At 39.6% G+C, this 18,276-nt stretch overlaps 1 protein-coding gene across 3 annotated transcripts in view; it reads left to right on the top strand.

Annotated features, from left to right (window-relative positions):
* The window catches only part of LOC121320033 (otogelin-like protein), a 53,200-nt gene extending 37,358 nt beyond the window's left edge, over positions 1–15,842 (top strand). Inside the window, exons 36-58 of one of the 3 annotated variants that reach the window (XM_041258152.1) lie at positions 5–1,179; positions 1,406–1,583; positions 1,846–1,988; positions 2,391–2,414; positions 2,520–2,612; positions 2,750–2,939; positions 3,423–3,640; positions 5,774–5,915; positions 6,419–6,604; positions 6,942–7,154; positions 7,477–7,524; positions 7,790–7,897; positions 8,002–8,103; positions 8,600–8,704; positions 8,938–8,978; positions 9,345–9,408; positions 9,733–9,911; positions 10,021–10,125; positions 10,494–10,613; positions 11,531–11,576; positions 12,407–12,478; positions 14,613–14,692; positions 15,166–15,842. In XM_041258152.1, the coding sequence (XP_041114086.1) occupies positions 5–1,179; positions 1,406–1,583; positions 1,846–1,988; positions 2,391–2,414; positions 2,520–2,612; positions 2,750–2,939; positions 3,423–3,640; positions 5,774–5,915; positions 6,419–6,604; positions 6,942–7,154; positions 7,477–7,524; positions 7,790–7,897; positions 8,002–8,103; positions 8,600–8,704; positions 8,938–8,978; positions 9,345–9,408; positions 9,733–9,911; positions 10,021–10,125; positions 10,494–10,613; positions 11,531–11,576; positions 12,407–12,478; positions 14,613–14,692; positions 15,166–15,366 (3,833 nt within the window). In that variant the 3' untranslated portion in view covers positions 15,367–15,842. Of the gene's footprint in view, positions 1–4; positions 1,180–1,405; positions 1,584–1,845; positions 1,989–2,390; positions 2,415–2,519; positions 2,613–2,749; positions 2,940–3,422; positions 3,641–5,773; positions 5,916–6,418; positions 6,605–6,941; positions 7,155–7,476; positions 7,582–7,789; positions 7,898–8,001; positions 8,104–8,599; positions 8,705–8,937; positions 8,979–9,344; positions 9,409–9,732; positions 9,912–10,020; positions 10,126–10,493; positions 10,614–11,530; positions 11,577–12,406; positions 12,479–14,612; positions 14,693–15,165 lie in introns of all 3 variants that reach the window. The other 2 variants (XM_041258151.1, XM_041258153.1) reach the window with 2 other exon arrangements.
* Positions 15,843–18,276: the final 2,434 nt, after the last annotated feature.

The following is an 18,276-nucleotide window of genomic DNA, read 5'->3' as shown; positions in this document are numbered from 1 at the left end:
ACAGGCATCACTCTACCACCCACACCAAGTCCGTACATGTTTGTGACAAAGTCAAACAGAACTACAGCATCACCCAAAACAACATCAGCCACTACTACTGTCTTAACATCCCTGGCTGTAACCGAAGCAGAGACCACCTCCACATTAACTTCTACCACTGAGCACAGCACTGCTGCAACTACCTCAAGCTACGCTACTGTGATGACAACCACAGCCTCCACCCTGGTTCCTTTGAGTCTGCTCTCTGCAGTAACCACCCTTTCCACCTCACCATCATTTTCCACTGTCCAGACGTCCACTGTAACTGAAAGCCCCACAACTGCTCCCTTCCTGACCACCAGTCGGATCACTAGTGCTCTGCCAACCCTCAGTTCAGAAGACACTAGGATGACTTCAACAATGACCATCACAAGCCAGCCTGAAGTGTTGACCACAGAAGTGGGAACAACTACCCAGGCTCCGTTGTCTACCGTGACAAGTAAAGTGCCTCCAACCTCTTCAACTTTGTACACTAGAGCTACAACCACATCAGAAGGGACAGTGTACTCATCTGTGAGTACCTTCTCAACCGAAGGCCCGTCAACTTTACAGCCAACCACCGTTACAGAGCCTTTTACAACTACGGCTTTGGTGACAGCAACCACAAGTGTTTCCTCTCCAACACCTTACAACGTGTCCAGTGCCGTAACATCACCTTTAACAAGAGGAGCCACCACAGCTGCAACAACCGAATTACCATCATCATCCATAGAGCTGAAGACAACTCTTTCCACTGTGTCAGAATCCCAGCAAACTGCAACAATGCAGCCAGCAGACTCAGGGCGTACTTCACCATCTTTGCCTGACACAACAGCGTTCACGAAAGTGTCAGCTCCAGCTTTGACTCCCACTGCGGTTGTGCCAGTTCCCCCAATCCCACTTACAAGTGAAGTGATGCACACATCCTTGGCCACTTCAGTGCCCTCTGCTGTTACAAAAACGACACCTCCAGGGCTATCCATAGGCCCCATCACAACAGCCCTTTCCACGACCGAAACCATGACAACCCCCGTAGAGGTGGAGACATCTACACAAGAGGTCACAACTGCTACACCCCCATCTACCAATACCACATTAGCTGACCATACCATCTACAGCACAGTGATGCCTTCAATACTACAGCCAACATCAACGTGCACAGTAAGAGTTATATTGAATAAGTAGCATGTCAGTGGATGATATGAACGCCTTGTCCTTGTCCCTTAGTTCAAATCTGCCTATTATTAAAACTGTGGAAAACAAACTTGGGTTTGAGGTTTTCATTAACTTCTCACTTCATTGGAACATCCCTCCAGGTACGTTAGGGCAGATAGTTGCAATAAAACATGTTCTGTATTTTATCTGTTTTTTTCTTGTCTTCTTTAAGCCCCCATATTCCTATCAAGTGGATGAATGCAGTGAATATATCTGCTTTAACGGTCACCTGATGTTCCACAATGCCTCTTTGCAATGTCGGAATAACGTGTCTCAGCCTAACTGTGGGCTCCTGGGAATGCCGGTTCAGATTAACAAAGACAACTGCTGCCCACAATGGGAATGCCCATGTAAGTGCCCATTTTCAACATTCGTGTTTGGTATAAGTTAATACGTCATGTGTAGGGTGTCATCTTGAGCAGTTTTGGCAAGAGGGCCACAAAGCAAAGCTTGTCAACACAGGATTAGACATATTAGAATGCTGACAAACCCTGAACAGTGATTTCTCATATGTGATTACAATACATTATATCAAAAAAGACAAATAAAAAATATATTAGAAATGCTGTTGTATGAAATCCATATATTTTTCACTCATGTAATCATATGCAGGTCGCTGTTCCATCATTTCTGATCTGCGTGTCATCACGTTTGATGGCAATAACGTTGCGCTTTACGATAATGGCTCCTACATTCTGGTTCACCTGCCGAGAGAAAACATTGTGGCTCACATTGAGAAATGTCCAACCAGCGAGGTACAGCTACTGCCTGTAAAACTATCTGGAATGGAATCTCTTTTCTGTATTGATACATATTTTGAAAAGCATTATTATTCATTTTGACTTTGTCAGCATGTAGCTGTACAGTACAAAGTTGTCAAAGGATATCCTGGGTGTGAACTCCCTTGTACAGTAGAGCTGCCATCAGTGTTGATTGCAAGAGCATGTTGCTTGAGTAGCATTATCCTGAAAGAGCTCGCATTGCCACTCTCTGTGCTACCCTTGCTCTGGCTTCAATTGCACCAAAATTCATCAAATAATTTATTTATTTGTTCTCAGTTTTTGGTTGCACTCTCTTTCAGTTGAAATGTTTTATGTTCTCTGTCTGTACCGCACCACCTTTAAGTAAATAATGTACTGTATTTATTTGGTTCACAGAGTGTTAACTCTATAAGACGCCCCGTAAGTAATTTTCATTTCATTATCTATTAAAAAAAAAAAAAAAAAGAACTTCATAGCTTAGATTATTTAACAAAAAATAAATAAACTATTTTTTTTATTTCAAAGACTTCAACAGGTGGAACATCTGGGCTGTGTTTTAAAAAGCTGAATATAACAACACATTCATACAAGGTTCTCATTAATCGACTGGAAAGGAAGGTACGTTCAAAGCTGCTGTAGCTTGAATGGGGTGGTGCCAGTATGTGGCGCCCATAGATGTAAATGTGTTGGTATTTGGATTTTTGTGATTTCCAGTTTCCATCCACCACTACGTTGTGACTTTCTTTTTCTTCCAGGTATCTGTGAACTTCATTAATGCTCGCCTGCCATTCACAAGGCAGAGTCTGCATATAGATGACACTGGCACCATGTATATAATCAACACCCCGGGGGGAGTGAGCATCCAGTGGTACCACAGTACTGGCATCATAGTGCTTCAGTACAGCCCTCCGTACAACACAACCAGCAGGACTCAGGGCCTTTGTGGTCAGTTTGCTTATATGCATTCAGTAATGCCCTGTACATCCTTGTGTAGTGCTTATATATACCATTAATTAGATGCAGTGCTACATCTGCATATCAAAGTTGATCATTAGAATTTTTAACTTCATAAAGTCCCTGAACCCAATAGAGTTTACAAATGTCAGTGTGAAACTTGGATGGATGGATGGATGGATATATATATAGGCCGTTCCATATACCCCCACATATCGATACTAGCAATATCTGTAGCAAGTTTCGTTAGGATTGGATAAGGTCTAAAGTTCGACATAGAATAGGAATGAATATGCAACCCAAGTGGGGTATAATTAACACCTTCTATAAGCATATCCTACTGTATAAAATGGAGAATTTGGATTTTCTTAAGGATGAGAGGTGTTCAGTCTAAGCTACTGATAAACTTCAGGTTGCCCCTCCATTGTGTTAATAGTATAAAAAGCAGCTGTGACACTTCTCTCTCCTTTCCAGGCTGCTGTGATGGAAACCCTGCGGACGATCTGAAGCTTCCCAATGGGACTGTCATTAGAAACGTGGAGGACATCCCCGTCTTCCTGTACAGCTGGATGGTGCACACGTCAGAAGAAACCGACTACTTCAGGAGGGTGGGAGACAACTGCACCACGGGCAACTGCACAAAATGCTTCCAGATGCTGAACCAAAATCCTTTCACTGTGTGCCATGACAAAGTAAATCAATTCAAAAGACTAATAGGAATGTAAATTATAATGTAGTCTAAATTACCCAATTGAATTAAGTTATGCAATGCTGAGGGATTTGCCAATAGGACATTTATGCATCGCAGGTGATCGTATCGATTAAATAAATTGTATTTAATACTGTGACACAGCCTTGGGAATCTCACAGTGCACTTGGTTGTAGGTCTTCCCATTCACCTGCAATTAGCAGAAGCTAGAGGGGCAGGTGTACAATGAGAAAGTGGTGTGTACAATCCCTGAGTCCAGTGGTGTGTACAATCCCTGAACACTCTTCCTGCTTCATTACTCCTAGAGGATGTCCTAACCCATGTATTATGCAATATAATTTTATAATCTTGAGGTGATTGTCAAATAATCTTAGTTTGCCATAGTGTTACTATGGAGGGTTAAACAATAATCACATCAACTGATTATGTTATCAATAGTGGTGATGGTGCTGTCCATTGCCATCATCATCTCATTTTATAGACATGAGACATCATTGAACTGATATTATAATATAGAACTTGTCCACTATAAAGTAGAACCATGGCTGCAGTTCACAGCAGAACTCTGGTTGCACTCAAAGCATCAACAGCTCTGTAAATTGTACTGAATTATAATGAAAAGCAGAATCATATGTTGTGGGGGCAAGGTGCAGGATAGCAGGGGGGAAGGGAGAAGAAGGGGTGACAAGTGCAGAGAGGGAGAGAGACGCAGAGTGCCTGGGAGTGTAGAAGGAGGGAGAGAGCAGGGAAAGTGGGAGAAATCTGATGAAAGTAATTGAGGATGTGGGAGGAGTGTGCGAGAGAGGCCAAGAGATATGGAGATATGGCAGTGAGAGATTGGGTACAGTGAGGGGGCAATAGAGGAAGGGAGTGAGGGAACGGTATGGGTGGAAAGAGAGGGGAATGAGTGACCAGGGTAGTAGGGTGAAGAGGGAGAGAGATGAGCCAAAAAGAAATGCAGTGTAGACAAGGAGATATAAGATGACAATGAGAACATGAAAAACAAAAGAAGCAGAGCAATTAAGTAGATGAGAAGAAGGACAATGGAGGAGCAGGAGAAAGAAGATGAAGAAATCACAGACACCTGTATGGGCTTAGAGAGGAAAGATAAAGAGGTGATGAAGAATGGAGAGAAGGGTCCAGAGGAACCAGAAGAGATGAAAAACCAAGTTGAAGGAAAGACACAGTGAATATCTGGAAATGGTGCCAGGGCGACACATCCCCCAAACAGGAATACACAAAGGAGCCCTTGTAAAGCTCTGTCCCTTCTCCTTCTCCCTCCTGCCCAGCTTCAGCCTTGATGTCTGAAAACTCAGCTCAAGGCCTGCCTCTGTGCTTCTAAGTAAAGCAAAGTTGTGGCGTGGAATACAGTTGTACGAGCCACACTGTGCTGGATCCAGCTCTACTGTCCTCCACACTCCCCTTCACCAGCCTGAACCTCCAATGTGGAATGCCTCTAAAAGTTCTTAGTGTCTAATACATCTCCATTATTGAATCTTAAGAAAACAGTGTGTGTGTGTGCTCTTCTTTATTTAGCTAAGTTCAAATGATTTTCTATTGGTTTTGTTGTTTGTGTTTTACTGTTATAAGTATAAAGTGCTAGTAGCTTACACAATAATGTCATGTTTTGCTCTTCCATTCACTTCATACTCATTGTAAGAGTGTCATTTAATGGGGGTAGCAGTTGATTGGTTAGGGACAGGAAAGAAGGCAGTGAAGTGGTGTGGAAGTGGAACTTTTCAGGTGAAATTACCAAGAAAGAGTAAGACTTCCTAAAGCACAGAGCAGGCTTTAACCAAGTGTAGTACCTGGACAGGGTTCTTTTTAGACCTAGATAGTGAATAGAAGTGTAGCAAATGAAATAATTATGGAATTAATTTGTTAACAGCAGCCATTTGAAACTCCAGCTAGAATATAATCCAGTGTTGGGGAAACTGCATTCTAAACCAGATCTTGTAAGTGTTCATGAATTCAGGGAATTGATCTCATGTCTGGTCAAAATGCACAAGACTTAATTGTCTATCTTTGGCATTTTGCTCCATTTCCAGCATTCTCATCTGACAGTTAGAATGAGAAAGTACAGTGCCTAACAGACACTGATGTTATGTCCACAAAGGTTTCACCAGAGCAATTCTGTGATAAGATCTGGGCTGGAGATCTTCACTACAAGAACCATGAATGCGATTTTCTTGCTGCCTACGTGGCAATCTGCTACACTCACAACACCTGCATCAACTGGAGGACGCCGGGATTTTGTCGTGAGTAGCTTCCACACTCATTACCTCTCGCAAGAGATAAGCTGATGTGAACCATTGCTGTGGAAAGCCTAATTGCAGAACCCATGTTCAGCAGTGCTAAGATTATTATATTAGGATTACTTTTTAAAATATGGGTCCTATTTCACAAAACTTAAACTTTTAATTTACTGATAAGACCATTTGCCCTGTGTCTGGAGCCGGTTATTTTTTATCTTTTTTTTCCAATATGACACAATCCATTATGACTCTGTGGGTAGCTTTGAACCTTGCCTTTGGTTTGTATTTGTTTTTGATGTCCTTATAGTTTCAACCAAACAAAAGATTTGGGCTTTGGTTTTGTATCTGGAGCAGAGCTCTGCTAAAGACATGAAACCAACTACAGCTATAAGGGTTCTGAGACCAATACTGATGGAGAAATTGAGCACTTAAATTAGAATATGGAAAGCCATTCTAATAAAGACTGGCACCTCTAATATATTTTTTCCAATTGATACCTTATAAAGCTCTGAAGTGTCCCCCAGGAAAGGAATACCAGGCTTGTGTGAGCACCTGCAAAACAAAGACCTGTCAGAACAGAGAGTACTACGAGGAATCCACGTGTTCCTACATCAGGGAGGAGTGTGTGTGCAAAAGTGGGACCATCCTACACCGAGCTGACTCTGCATTCTGTGTCACGGAGGAGCAATGCGGTCAGTAATGCAAATCCATTGACTATACAATAAGACTCTAATCCTAAATGTGTTGTTCTGTGTGTCTGCCTGCATCTATTCTTTGGGGAGTCTCATCTTGTCAGCTCTCTGTAGTTGAGCAAGGTTGGATCTGGTCAGTGTGCGATAGGTGACCTTCAGGATTGGGAACTTAGTAGAGGACCCTTTTACTGTAGGCCCAGGGCCTGACTCAATGTTCCAGTCCAGTTTCAAAATATGGTAACAACTGGTAGTAATTGTCGTGCTCTTATGATTGGGGTGCTGTACATCCTCTGCGAGGAATGTCAATGAATTGTGAATATTCCCCTTTGTTCCTCAGTTTGCACTGACAATGAAGGAGGGCCCCGGGCCCCCGGGGAGGTTTGGACGGGCTCCAGTAAGGGCTGCTGCATGTACAAGTGCATGGAGAATGGCAGCGTCATTGCAGTGGAGCCCGACTGCAGCGAGGTGCCGACCCCTATCTGTGAACGGGAGGGGGAGTATGTCATTGATGTCATTGAAGAGGGGGCTTGCTGTCCGAAGAAGATCTGTGGTGAGCAGCTGACCTCACTGTATATTCAACTTCTTCTCATAAATGCTGGAAATCTTTTCTGAACTTAAATAATAGTTTTCCCTTTGCATGTTACCTCTACTGAAAAAGTCATATGAAGCAAAAGACTGGAAGACTTTGTCAAGTTCAGTGTTCCAATGAAAGGCTACAGTTGAGATGAACCCAAGCCTATGTGGTACTTAGTATGACTTCCATCTCTAATATAAAGTTGTCTGAATCATAGGGTAGATTATCTGAATAGCAACATAAACTAGTACTTTTACAATATTCAGTAAAAGTAATCTTTCTTTTTTTTTTTTTGCAGAGTGTAATTTAACCTTATGTGACAATGAGGTTCCTGCTTGCGAAAATGGGAATAAACTTATGGTTGGCTACAGCACTATATCCTGCTGTCCTGATTATAGATGCGGTAGGTTTTAATCATTTGTAGTAATGCAGGTTTAATTACTAATCCGATTGCTAACTATAATGTATTCTTTCCTAATAGTGACTCCAGTGCAGCAATTTGGAAACAGTACATTTGACTTTTTAGTGGTGCACCTCTAATTATGAATGAGTTTGTAGTTAACATTTTTTCATTGCTGAATTGTATGAATCGCCCTCTTTCTATTCAACAGAATGTGACTCTCTGGTCTGTCCCACTGCTATACCCCCTGAATGCAGAGAGGACCAGTTCCTGGTAGAAATCAGGGAGGATAAGTCATGTTGCTATTCCTATCTGTGTGGTACGAATGCTTTCAGAATAATTCATTTGAATTTCATTGAAAAAGATTTTTCAACCACAGCCTGAGGTCTATTCATTTGATATGAAGCGTATGTTTCTTTTCAGTCTGTGAGTCCTGCATCGACCCCATCCCTTTGTGCAGTGAAGGAGAGATTCTCGCAGTTGATCTCAATACAACGCATCGCTGCTGCCCACAATACCAGTGCGGTAAGAAATGAAAAGGGGTAATGAGTCAAACCGCAGAATCTCAATTTTCTTTTGAGAAAAGTCGTAGCTGCTGCATTGGAAGGAGCTCAATGTCACCCATGTGGGTGTTTCAAAACCTAATGCCAGCTTCTGATGAGAAATACTTTACAAACACCAGTCCAGCCTGCAGATTTTCATCTGTTTTTCAACAGGCAATTAGAATCAAAGCATTGCAGGGTGTGAGCTAGTACTGTACCTTCAACGCCACCACTGAGGTTGTATTGATTTATCAAGCAGGCCCCTCAGTGGTGATGCCTTCCTTCACATACTGATTATTTTGCCGTTACCCATTTAGAACCGTCTCCAATCTTACTGCATATGTCTTGCATTGCTGGGATGACAGCGCCCATAGCATAACACAGCATGGCTGCACAGGTCTGCAGGAAAGCAGCTAAATGCTTTCCACATTTTAGACTCATGGTCATTTTTTTTTTGCACTATTTTCTTTTCACTCCAGTCTGCGATGTGAACCTGTGCCCTGTAGCTCATCCGGATTGCACGCCTGGCACAGTTCTGGTGAAGAAGGGCATTGATGGACAGTGCTGTCCGGAATGGGAATGTGGTAACTATTTCCTGTTTTGCATTATTACAGGTTCATAAGTAATCAAGCTGCAACCGGTTGTTCATCTGTGGGTATTGCGTATGATACAGAAATTAACAAAATGAACAGGATACTGTACTGACAAATTGTAGTGGCTGTAAAATATTTTCAGAAACTTTAAATTAAAACTTATAGAATTATTTCAGTCATCTGCAATTCAAGTTGTTTACTTCAAATGGTTTTCTTTTCAACAGAGTGCAGCTGCCAAAATAATTCTGTCCCATTTTGTCAGGTGGTAAGTTTAAAAAATATTTATGTTATTTAAATAACAGTGCATGAAATATCATTAACTTCATACTGAACCATTTAACAACAGCAGTAAAACAATGTACTTGATACTGTAAGAGGGCGGAGGCAGGGCATGAACCAGCAACCCTGCCCGTCATGTTCCTCAGCATCCGTGGTTATAGAGCTTTTAACCTAATCTAATTTCACCGAAAGAGGACAGAATTCGTATAGGCAGTGTATCACACACTTCCTGTTACACTAACGTACAGAAATGTCCCCTTTCTGATGAAGAAGGATGTTAAGTATGTGGACCAATCAGGGGCTTGGTTCCCAGGGTTCTGTTTAATTACACTTCATTTTCTTCAACAACCAGGGGGAGACCCATGCAGAGGACCCTGACTTCTCCAGTGCCTGTGGTTGTACTCAGTACTTTTGCAGTAAGTTTTCAGGGGGAGGAGGACAATCCCTACCTTTCAAACTGCACTACTCTACAACTATGCTCAACTGTTCATTCAAATATAATCAATACTCTAAGTGTACATAGTTCTCTTTCTGTACATCTTTGCCAGGGCATGGCAGTATGGTTTGGCTAGTTTTAGCATAAGGACATAAGCATCCTCCATCTTGAGACTTGACTGCCATGGGAGGAGGTTATGGATAACAACTGTTATAGCTCTGGAAGAAAGATCTGCATGGGACAGAAAAAAGCTTTTAAAGCCTTAGCGAAATGAGTCTTGTTCTCTGTGTGTTTGCCATTCTAGAGAAAACCGACGTGTGCCTGTTTCAAGGAGTGACTGTGCTGAGCCCTGGCCAGTCCATGATCCAGTACTTCGAGAGGGATCTCTGTTACATGGTGCACTGCTTGCAGGAGATGGACCCTGGCTCAGGCTTCCATGCTATGGATGTAGTCACTGTCAATTGCTCAGAAAAATGTGGCGCTGTAGGTGCAATTCATCTGGCCCTGTTTTCATTGAAGATCAACATAATTTTCTTTGCTGTTAACTCCAATATAACCCCCCCCCACACACACACTTCTCCCTTCTTAATAGCATCAAGTCTACGTTCCATCTTCGGACCCCCATATTTGCTGTGGCTCCTGCAAGAATGTGTCATGCACTTTCACAAATGAAAATGGGACCATTGACTTATACAGGGTAAGTACTAAAACCTTTGCAAACATCTTAAAGACAAACTACTGTGGAGAAGCTTGGGCTCTCGTGCTTTAGTAATCTCTGCTCTGTGGATAACTGAGAGGATTTCTATACCCTGTACTGCACCCTTCACTAACCAAATTAATCACACAATGAGGTCAAATACTCTCCTGTGGTCCTCCAATAAAGCAGCATCTTGTGGTTTTAAACCAGGGTCTTCTGGATTCCAGTTCTCCTTATACACGTAAATGCATACTTCCTTACATATTTAGCTACTGTTTGAATTGTGAAAAAAAAAATCTTTGTATTGCAAAATTGTATGCATGTCTTTGGTAACAATGCCTTGTGTCTGTTTTCTCTTTGAATTGTAGGCAGGGAGTACATGGGTATCTAACTGCACTAGATTTGATTGTGTGGAGTCAGCTGTCGGGGCTGTGGTACTTGGCTCTGGAGTTGTTTGCCCCCCTTTTAACGACACTGAATGTGTGCAGGTTTGTACCAGAGTTATTGTGCACAATGTGGTTTGATTGTTCGGTTGTTTATAACGACTTGAATTTAGTTAAGCATTATTTATTCTTAAATTCAGCAGCTGTGGCAGTTCTATAAGTTTAGTCTGGAAGCTTTAAACCTGCACAATGATTAAGCAAAACTAAAAGGTATCCAGTTTAGGGTAAATTTGGTTAAAATATTGTCTAGATTGATAGATAGGTGTCAAATTGGGCCAAGAATAAGCAACTGCAGTGGCCTACAGCTGTTCTTAGAACTTTCAAAGGTAGAATATGCCAGAACAGTGCCATCTGGTGTTCCAGAGTTAATGTCAACATCAAATAGTCTGTACTACTGTATACACCTAAACTAAAGGTTTTAAATGTTTAAAAACATGTGCAGCTGGCATTAACATATTCTGTGCTCTTGCCATTGCATCTCCAAACTGCAAAGAAAAAAATGGGACGGTGTCATTCCTTCTGACTCTGTTTCCAAGGCTGGCCGATAGTCACGAAACTTATAGAGCAATTTTTTAATGTGTTAGGATGGTGTTAACATAGTAAAGAGAAAAGAGTGAAGTACCGGGCTCTGTGACAACTACAACATGAAGGTCTAATTATTAACGCTCCATTGTTTATAAATAGATTAGAATCAATTGAAGATGTCTTTCTTTAAGACTATAATGTTTGATGAAGGAATCAATCACAGCCTTTATTAACAAAGAGACTAACACAGACCGTTTTCATCTGGTGAAATGTTCCTGCTAGCGCTTGGTCTTCTTCGGTTACTTTGGGAAAGTGCCAATCTCTTTGTCAAGAGCGCACAGTTAGCAGTCCACTCACCCCAGCTCCTGCAAAAGCTGGAAGTGCATCTTCAGCTTGGTGCAGTCTCCCTTGATGTGTCCCTCTTTCTCTTGTTTTAGAATGGAGGGACTGTGCAGAGCTACATCGACGGGTGCTGCAAGACGTGTAAGTGATCAGGGCTGCACTATATGCTTGTTTGGCTTCTGGTACTGGAGTGCTGCGGTCTAATTAAACACAGTGGCTGTGGGTGAAATGAGGACAAAGCATCAAAGCATGTAGAGCCCCAATCAAGCAAAAGTACAGTAAGATAAACACAGAAATAATAACGGCAACCTGGCTTACTTGTGGCTGCTGGTGTGAATACCTGTTGCAGGGTGCTGACTGATTTCATTGATCTGACCCTCATTATCTATTATTCTGGAGTATAACCGTGATAGTCACAAACTAAACACGAGACAAAGGAGTGTTTTTTTAAGATGCTCTTTAGAGCCTACTTTTGGTTTCATAATCGGATGTACTGTACCAATTTAACAATTCAGAGGAGATTTGTTTTTCTTTCTGGGAAAGCTGCATGACACAATCCCCTGAAAAGTCGAAATCCTGTCCCAATTTATTTAAAACAAACATGGAAGCATTCATTGTCTTTAGCGGCACGTGCACAGCGAGAGACTGTTATACTTCAGAAAAGGTGCTAGCTGCAGCTGCTAGGAATGTGATGCACCATGTTTCAATCTCTTTGCTAACCTGATGTGTTCGAATGCGCAATGTTTTAGAGCGGACCTGGCAAACTAAAAGCATGTGCTCTATAAATTAAAAAAAAAAACAAACAAAAAAAACAAACAAAAAACAGAGCCTGAAAAATGCTTCTGCCTTAAGGCATTTTTTAAAATATAAGCCGGTAATACTGATTTAATGCATGCTGGAATGAGCTGATTCATATGAATGTGTATTCATATATATATATATGAAACTGTTTTTCCTGATAATTCTACTAGGTTCTGGATTGGGTATTTTACCATTTACCATTAGGCCAGTAGCCCCTACTGGTAGTACAAATTGTGACACAGGTACTATTACCATTACTGTACTTTGTCTGTTCTGTCATGCTGATGTATGTGTCAAAGCAATGTCATTAACATAACTATTCTTAACAGTTTTGATACAGCTACAACATACGGGTCAATGCAGTGTGTACCACTAATGTTAATAAACTGAGGAGTAATACATTGTAAGCATACTTACTTTACTTAGTAACATACTGTATATAAGAAATATAAGAAATCTGCCATGAAAAATAAATGTAAATTGTCCTAGTAATTTTTTCAAGAGATTGAGTTTGTATAGTGCAGTTGTAAAAATTTGTACTGCACTTTTTCTTACTTTAAGACTTGAAAAATGAATTGGTGTACTTAATTGTTAATCTGACTTTTGAAATCCAGGTACATGATTTAAATACTTCATCGTTTTCATTTAGTGGGTAATAATATGATGTGTTATCACATCTTTTGCAACGTGCTCCAGTATTTTCAATTGCAGCCTGTAGCACTACACAATATCCATTTGGCCAATAGGGGTTGGCCTAAATGCTATGCTAATACTATCGTTATAGACCTACATTTTGATGGTGATGGGTTACTGTAGAATGCACATCCCTCGATTTTAACAGTTAATTAATGATCTCTATTGGAATAGAGGTAGGCTTTTTTTAAAACTTTAGATACCCATGCCCAGATGGGTATTGGTGTTGGGAATTAGCATTTTAGTACAACATTTGTTTGTATTTTTTTCAGTGTTGATGCATGTAATTGTTATTTATTGTATTCATATTCATAATGTTTTACACACATTTAAACCAAATGTATTGGTACATGCTCGTTATGATTCAAAAGCTGCTTGTCAGAATCCTGCTATGTACAGAGTCACAGTGCTCCAGTTCCTTTGATAATAACATGACATGTAGCCTACATATAGGGGTGTAGAACAGCTTTACTCCCTCATCCTTGAAAAAACAAAACACAATTACAGCGTTGTGGTGACATGGGTTATATGGAAGAACTCAATTAAAAGAAATCACAATTACTGTATGAATGGGCAAGGTAAAATCCCGTTCATAAACTGAACTGACAAACTAAAACATTTTAAAGGGAAGGTACTTAACCCACAGTATTCAGGTTTTTGTTTGCGCATTCTAAACATGTATATCTAGAGTATTGATGATATGCATTACAACGAGAGTAATATGATTTCATAAGAAACAATAAAGACCCCCACACATGAACCTGATATCTTTCATAAGACAAAACAAAGAAGACTTCACGGAATTGACCTGACTATATGGATCTGGGGTTAAAAGCACAGTTCAAGGTTTTAACTCATAGAGTTTTGCATTACGGAATTGGACAGCAGTCCTGTACTTCATAAAGAAAAGAGACTTGTAAAACGATATATATATATGTGTGTGTGTGTGTGCGTGTGTGTGTGTGTGTGTGTGTATATATATATATATATATATATATATATATATATATATATATATATATATTATATATATATATATTTAAATATTATATATGACTGTTCCCTCCTAGTCTGGGGTATCTTGTTTTGGTGCATGGTGATCCTTATAGAAGTAGGCCTTAAGTTTTCTCAATGTCTGGCAGGATCCTGAGAAAAGGCTGTGCTGTGGCCTGGGCTGGTTACTGCAGGAAGCAAACCCAGTTGGAAAAGCTACAGTTTAAGCATGGCAGCATGCTTTGATTAACAAAAAACAAAGACAAAACAAAAGATTTAAACAAATACACAAATCAATAATACAAATCAAAATCTCACTCAAACTGGACTATCATGGCACTTAGACTGAGAGCACACCCTGCTGCTCTCAGCCTTTCCTTAAACTAAATCTCCCAAACAAAGGATCTGGATCACTTGCAAACCAGCAATTAGTCAATCAAGACCAAGCCACATTCCATACACGAATCTGACATCCCTGCCTAACTGAAATTAAGAAGTAATCTTTCACCATAACACAACACACTATTTATATGCAAGGCGAAAGAGATATTCTCAGTAAGAGATCCCCAGCAAAGGCATCTGGCATGTTAGACTTATTCAACACTGCCCTTGTTTATTTCCTTGACGAGACCACTGTGCTTTTTGTTTTTGTCTTGTTTTGTGACTCATGCTGTATCTCTGTATTGTCAGGCAAGGACGATGGAAGAACATGCAAGAAAGTCACAATCAGGATGACAATAAGAAAGGACGACTGCAGGAGCAGCACGCCGGTCAGTGTTCTTGCATTAATATCAGATTATATTACTCTTTGTATCATTTGATGTCTCGCTTTTTACAGTATCTCCAGGGTTTTCGTTATTAACTCTGACCAGTAAAACAAATCACACCCCAGAAATGACTGTATTCTAAACATATACATCAATAGCACCTGTTGAATGGATATTTATTACTTAACATCACACTGATGTGAATGAACAACACCCACATATATGTGAGGTCTGATTTCAATCAAAGAGAGTTTGCTGATCTAGTTTGGACAAGTGAGAATTCCAGTACCTGCATACCTCGATCTCGATTGTTATCATGAAAAGATAAAATTGCCCTTGTAATGCTTTTTACTATAATAATAATAATAATAATAATAATAATAATAATAATAATAATAATAATAATAATAATAATAAAGCATCTGTAAATGTAACCACTGTGTGCTTGCTAATGTTGAACTTTCTTCTTTTTTTAGGTGACGGTGACCTCCTGTGATGGGAAATGCCCATCGGCCACCATTTTTAACTTCAACATTAATAACCATGCCAGATTCTGCAAGTGCTGTAGAGAAAGCAGTCTGGAGAGCCGCACAGTGCAGCTGTACTGCATTAGAAATAGCTCTTCAGTTGACTATGTTTTCCAGGAGCCAGCAGACTGTACTTGTCAGTGGAATTAGATGCCAGTGATGTTGATCTTCAGTTGTTTTCTCAAAGGGAGTCTTGGCATTGCTCCGGCACACGCTTCTGATCAGATGTTATTTTACCAGGCTTTAAGAATCTGTGTTACTACATACCAAGTTAGGATTGTGAATAAGCTTAAATATCCACACTGACAGTCACATGGGGACTAAATATATTATTATTATTATTATTATTATTATTATTATTATTATTATTATTATTTATTATTATTATTATTATTATTATTAATATTGCAGATGCCAAAGTGACATTTTACAAGGTTTAGTTCAACATTTTAGAGAATCATTGAAGGTATTTTAAATGACTTGTATAACATCTGATCCTCTGTTCTCCTTGTAATTCTGAATATGATGATATTATATACAACTTAATTATCAGCAGTAGTGCGGCAAGGACCATTTTATTGGTAACTCATTGGTTTTCTCAATAAAACTTGATAATGTTTTCTCTTGATAATGTTAAAGTGTTTTATTGGGCTTTGAACCATAAGTTATTTCATTATTTAGAAGTCAGTACAATGTGGGTTATACTGTATACTTTATAAACTGCAACTTTTGCATGTGCATTAACACTTAACAAGGCATTTACATTTTACTAAGGAATACCGAGGTTGTAAAAAGTACTGTGACAGTGTGACAAAAAGATTTGCGCATCATTTTATTGGTCTTATATAACTGTTTGAATCGGCTACAGTGCAATCCCCCTTGCGAATGTCTTGACTGCTGAACAAACAGTTCAAATTGCTTTGCACAGGTAGGTAATATCGCTTATATACTATTACCTTCTGTTACACTTGAAAGCTTTGGTGTTTTAGTTCTTATAATGTAGATTGTAAAACTATGGCAGGGAATAGTTTCTCATAAGAAAACCAATTTGACTTTTTAATAATGTTGCAGTCTGTGTACTTCTTTTGAACCTGAATATCTGGTTAAAGTTGAATGTCCTTAACATTTCTACTAGATAACAGCTGTTTCACTGAAGTCAGCATCCCACTCAAGCACACAATTAGAAAACTGACTTTCTAGCTGACTCTTGTTTTGTCAATAAATAATGCAAAGTGTGCCCTTTTTCCTGGTTCCCCAACTACAAAAACATGCTGATTCAAAGAGGAACACCAAGCTGTCAAAGATGCATTTCAGGTGAGTCATGAAGTTCTGGGTTACAAGTACCAACAGGTTAACAATGCAAGACGTTCAATAGGATAGAAACGAATTTTGTACTTGACCAGAGCAGGTGTAATACTACCGGTGACATTCATTTGTATGTTATTTTAGTTTAGCTAGCTAGCTGGCAAAAAATTGAATTCGGTAGTACATACTTTTGTTTAAATGGGCTATTCCTGACATCATGATAAGTTAATTTGTCATGCAAATATAATTACTAAAGTGCATTATAGAAAACATAAAAAGATGTGTCTCTGTTGCAATTCAGAATTCAACGACTTATAGTAGATGCTCAGTTGGCAGGTGCTTCATTATCCAGGACTGTCCAAATTCACCCTGGACATGCCATCAAAGTATGAACCTGCTGCTGGTAATAGTCTATAAACTCGTTACAAAAGCCTGTTTTGGGGGTCGAATTGTAAACTTGGCTGTATTTCCGGAAGGAGACTGTGACCACTAGTCAACGCATCATTTCTAAGCGCCGGCATTAAAACTGCAGCTTGCATTCATGTTGCTTCTTTTAGTTTTGGCCTCCTCCTGCCCTGCCTCCACCTCGCAGCTGCCTTGTCCGGGGGGAGGTGGCCCATAGCCACTTTCTATCCGCGGCACAAGGACTGCATGACGTTCGTGTATTCGCCTGGCCGGCCAGCAATTCGGATAACAGTCGTGTACCCTGGACAGGGCCTCCGGCCAAGTTTATTATTGTCATTAAATCATATGTTATATTGCATCAGTCATTAATCAACTGCACTCAATCATTCTCCTTCCTGAAGTAGGTATACTCACAGGTTTATAGGGAATGGTAAAAAAATAAAATAAAATACATTTTGAACATGCGGCTAATGAAAATATTTTTCATGTATTTGAAGATGTTCTGTTTTCTATTCAGGGATACAAAGATAAACAGGCAAAACAACACACCCCACTTGAGTTATGTATGCACTGTATCTGTGAAGTTTACTGATAAACTGATCCTGAATGCAATGGAGTTCTCCAAACAGGTTTTAATTTGAATGTTACTAAAGCATTATGGTCTTCACTCCCTTTTTTAGATAATGAATTGCCTGTGGCAACTGTTGCTGTTAATTATTTTGATGCTGGATAACCTCCCTCTAATGACACTTAAGTCAACATAAATGCAAAGCAGCAGGTTCCACCCCAGTGTTTTGATGAATGATTCTCTACGCAGAGCAGCACCCACTGAGTCGGCAGTTCTGACCCTGTACTGCAGGGGAGAAGATAATAGAATCCTCTGGAAAGAGAAGCAGTGGTGATTATATTTATAAATATATATAAATATATATATATATATATATATATATATATATATATATATATATATATATATATATATATATATATATATATATAAATATATAATTGATAATGTATCAAATGTGTCAAATATACATATATGTTTGATATGTTTGTATACAGTGCCTATACTCACCCCCTTGAACTTTTGTTTTGTCAATGCCTCAGTTTCATGCTTTTAAATTAGGATTTTTTCCACTTATCTACACACCATGTTCCATACTGTTAAGGGGAAAAAAGTTTTTATTGACAAAAAAAAAAAATACATTTTTAATATATTAAAAATACAAAACTGAAAGATCATAATTGGATAAGTCTCCACCCCCTGAGTTAATACTTGGTGGAAGCACCTTTGGCAGCAATTACAGCTGTGAGTCTGTTGGGATAGGTCTCTACCAACTTTGCACA

This window comes from Polyodon spathula, chromosome 8 (assembly GCF_017654505.1).
Source record: "Polyodon spathula isolate WHYD16114869_AA chromosome 8, ASM1765450v1, whole genome shotgun sequence".
Classification (NCBI taxonomy): domain Eukaryota; kingdom Metazoa; phylum Chordata; class Actinopteri; order Acipenseriformes; family Polyodontidae; genus Polyodon; species Polyodon spathula.
This window is presented reverse-complemented; position numbering and strand designations above follow the sequence as displayed.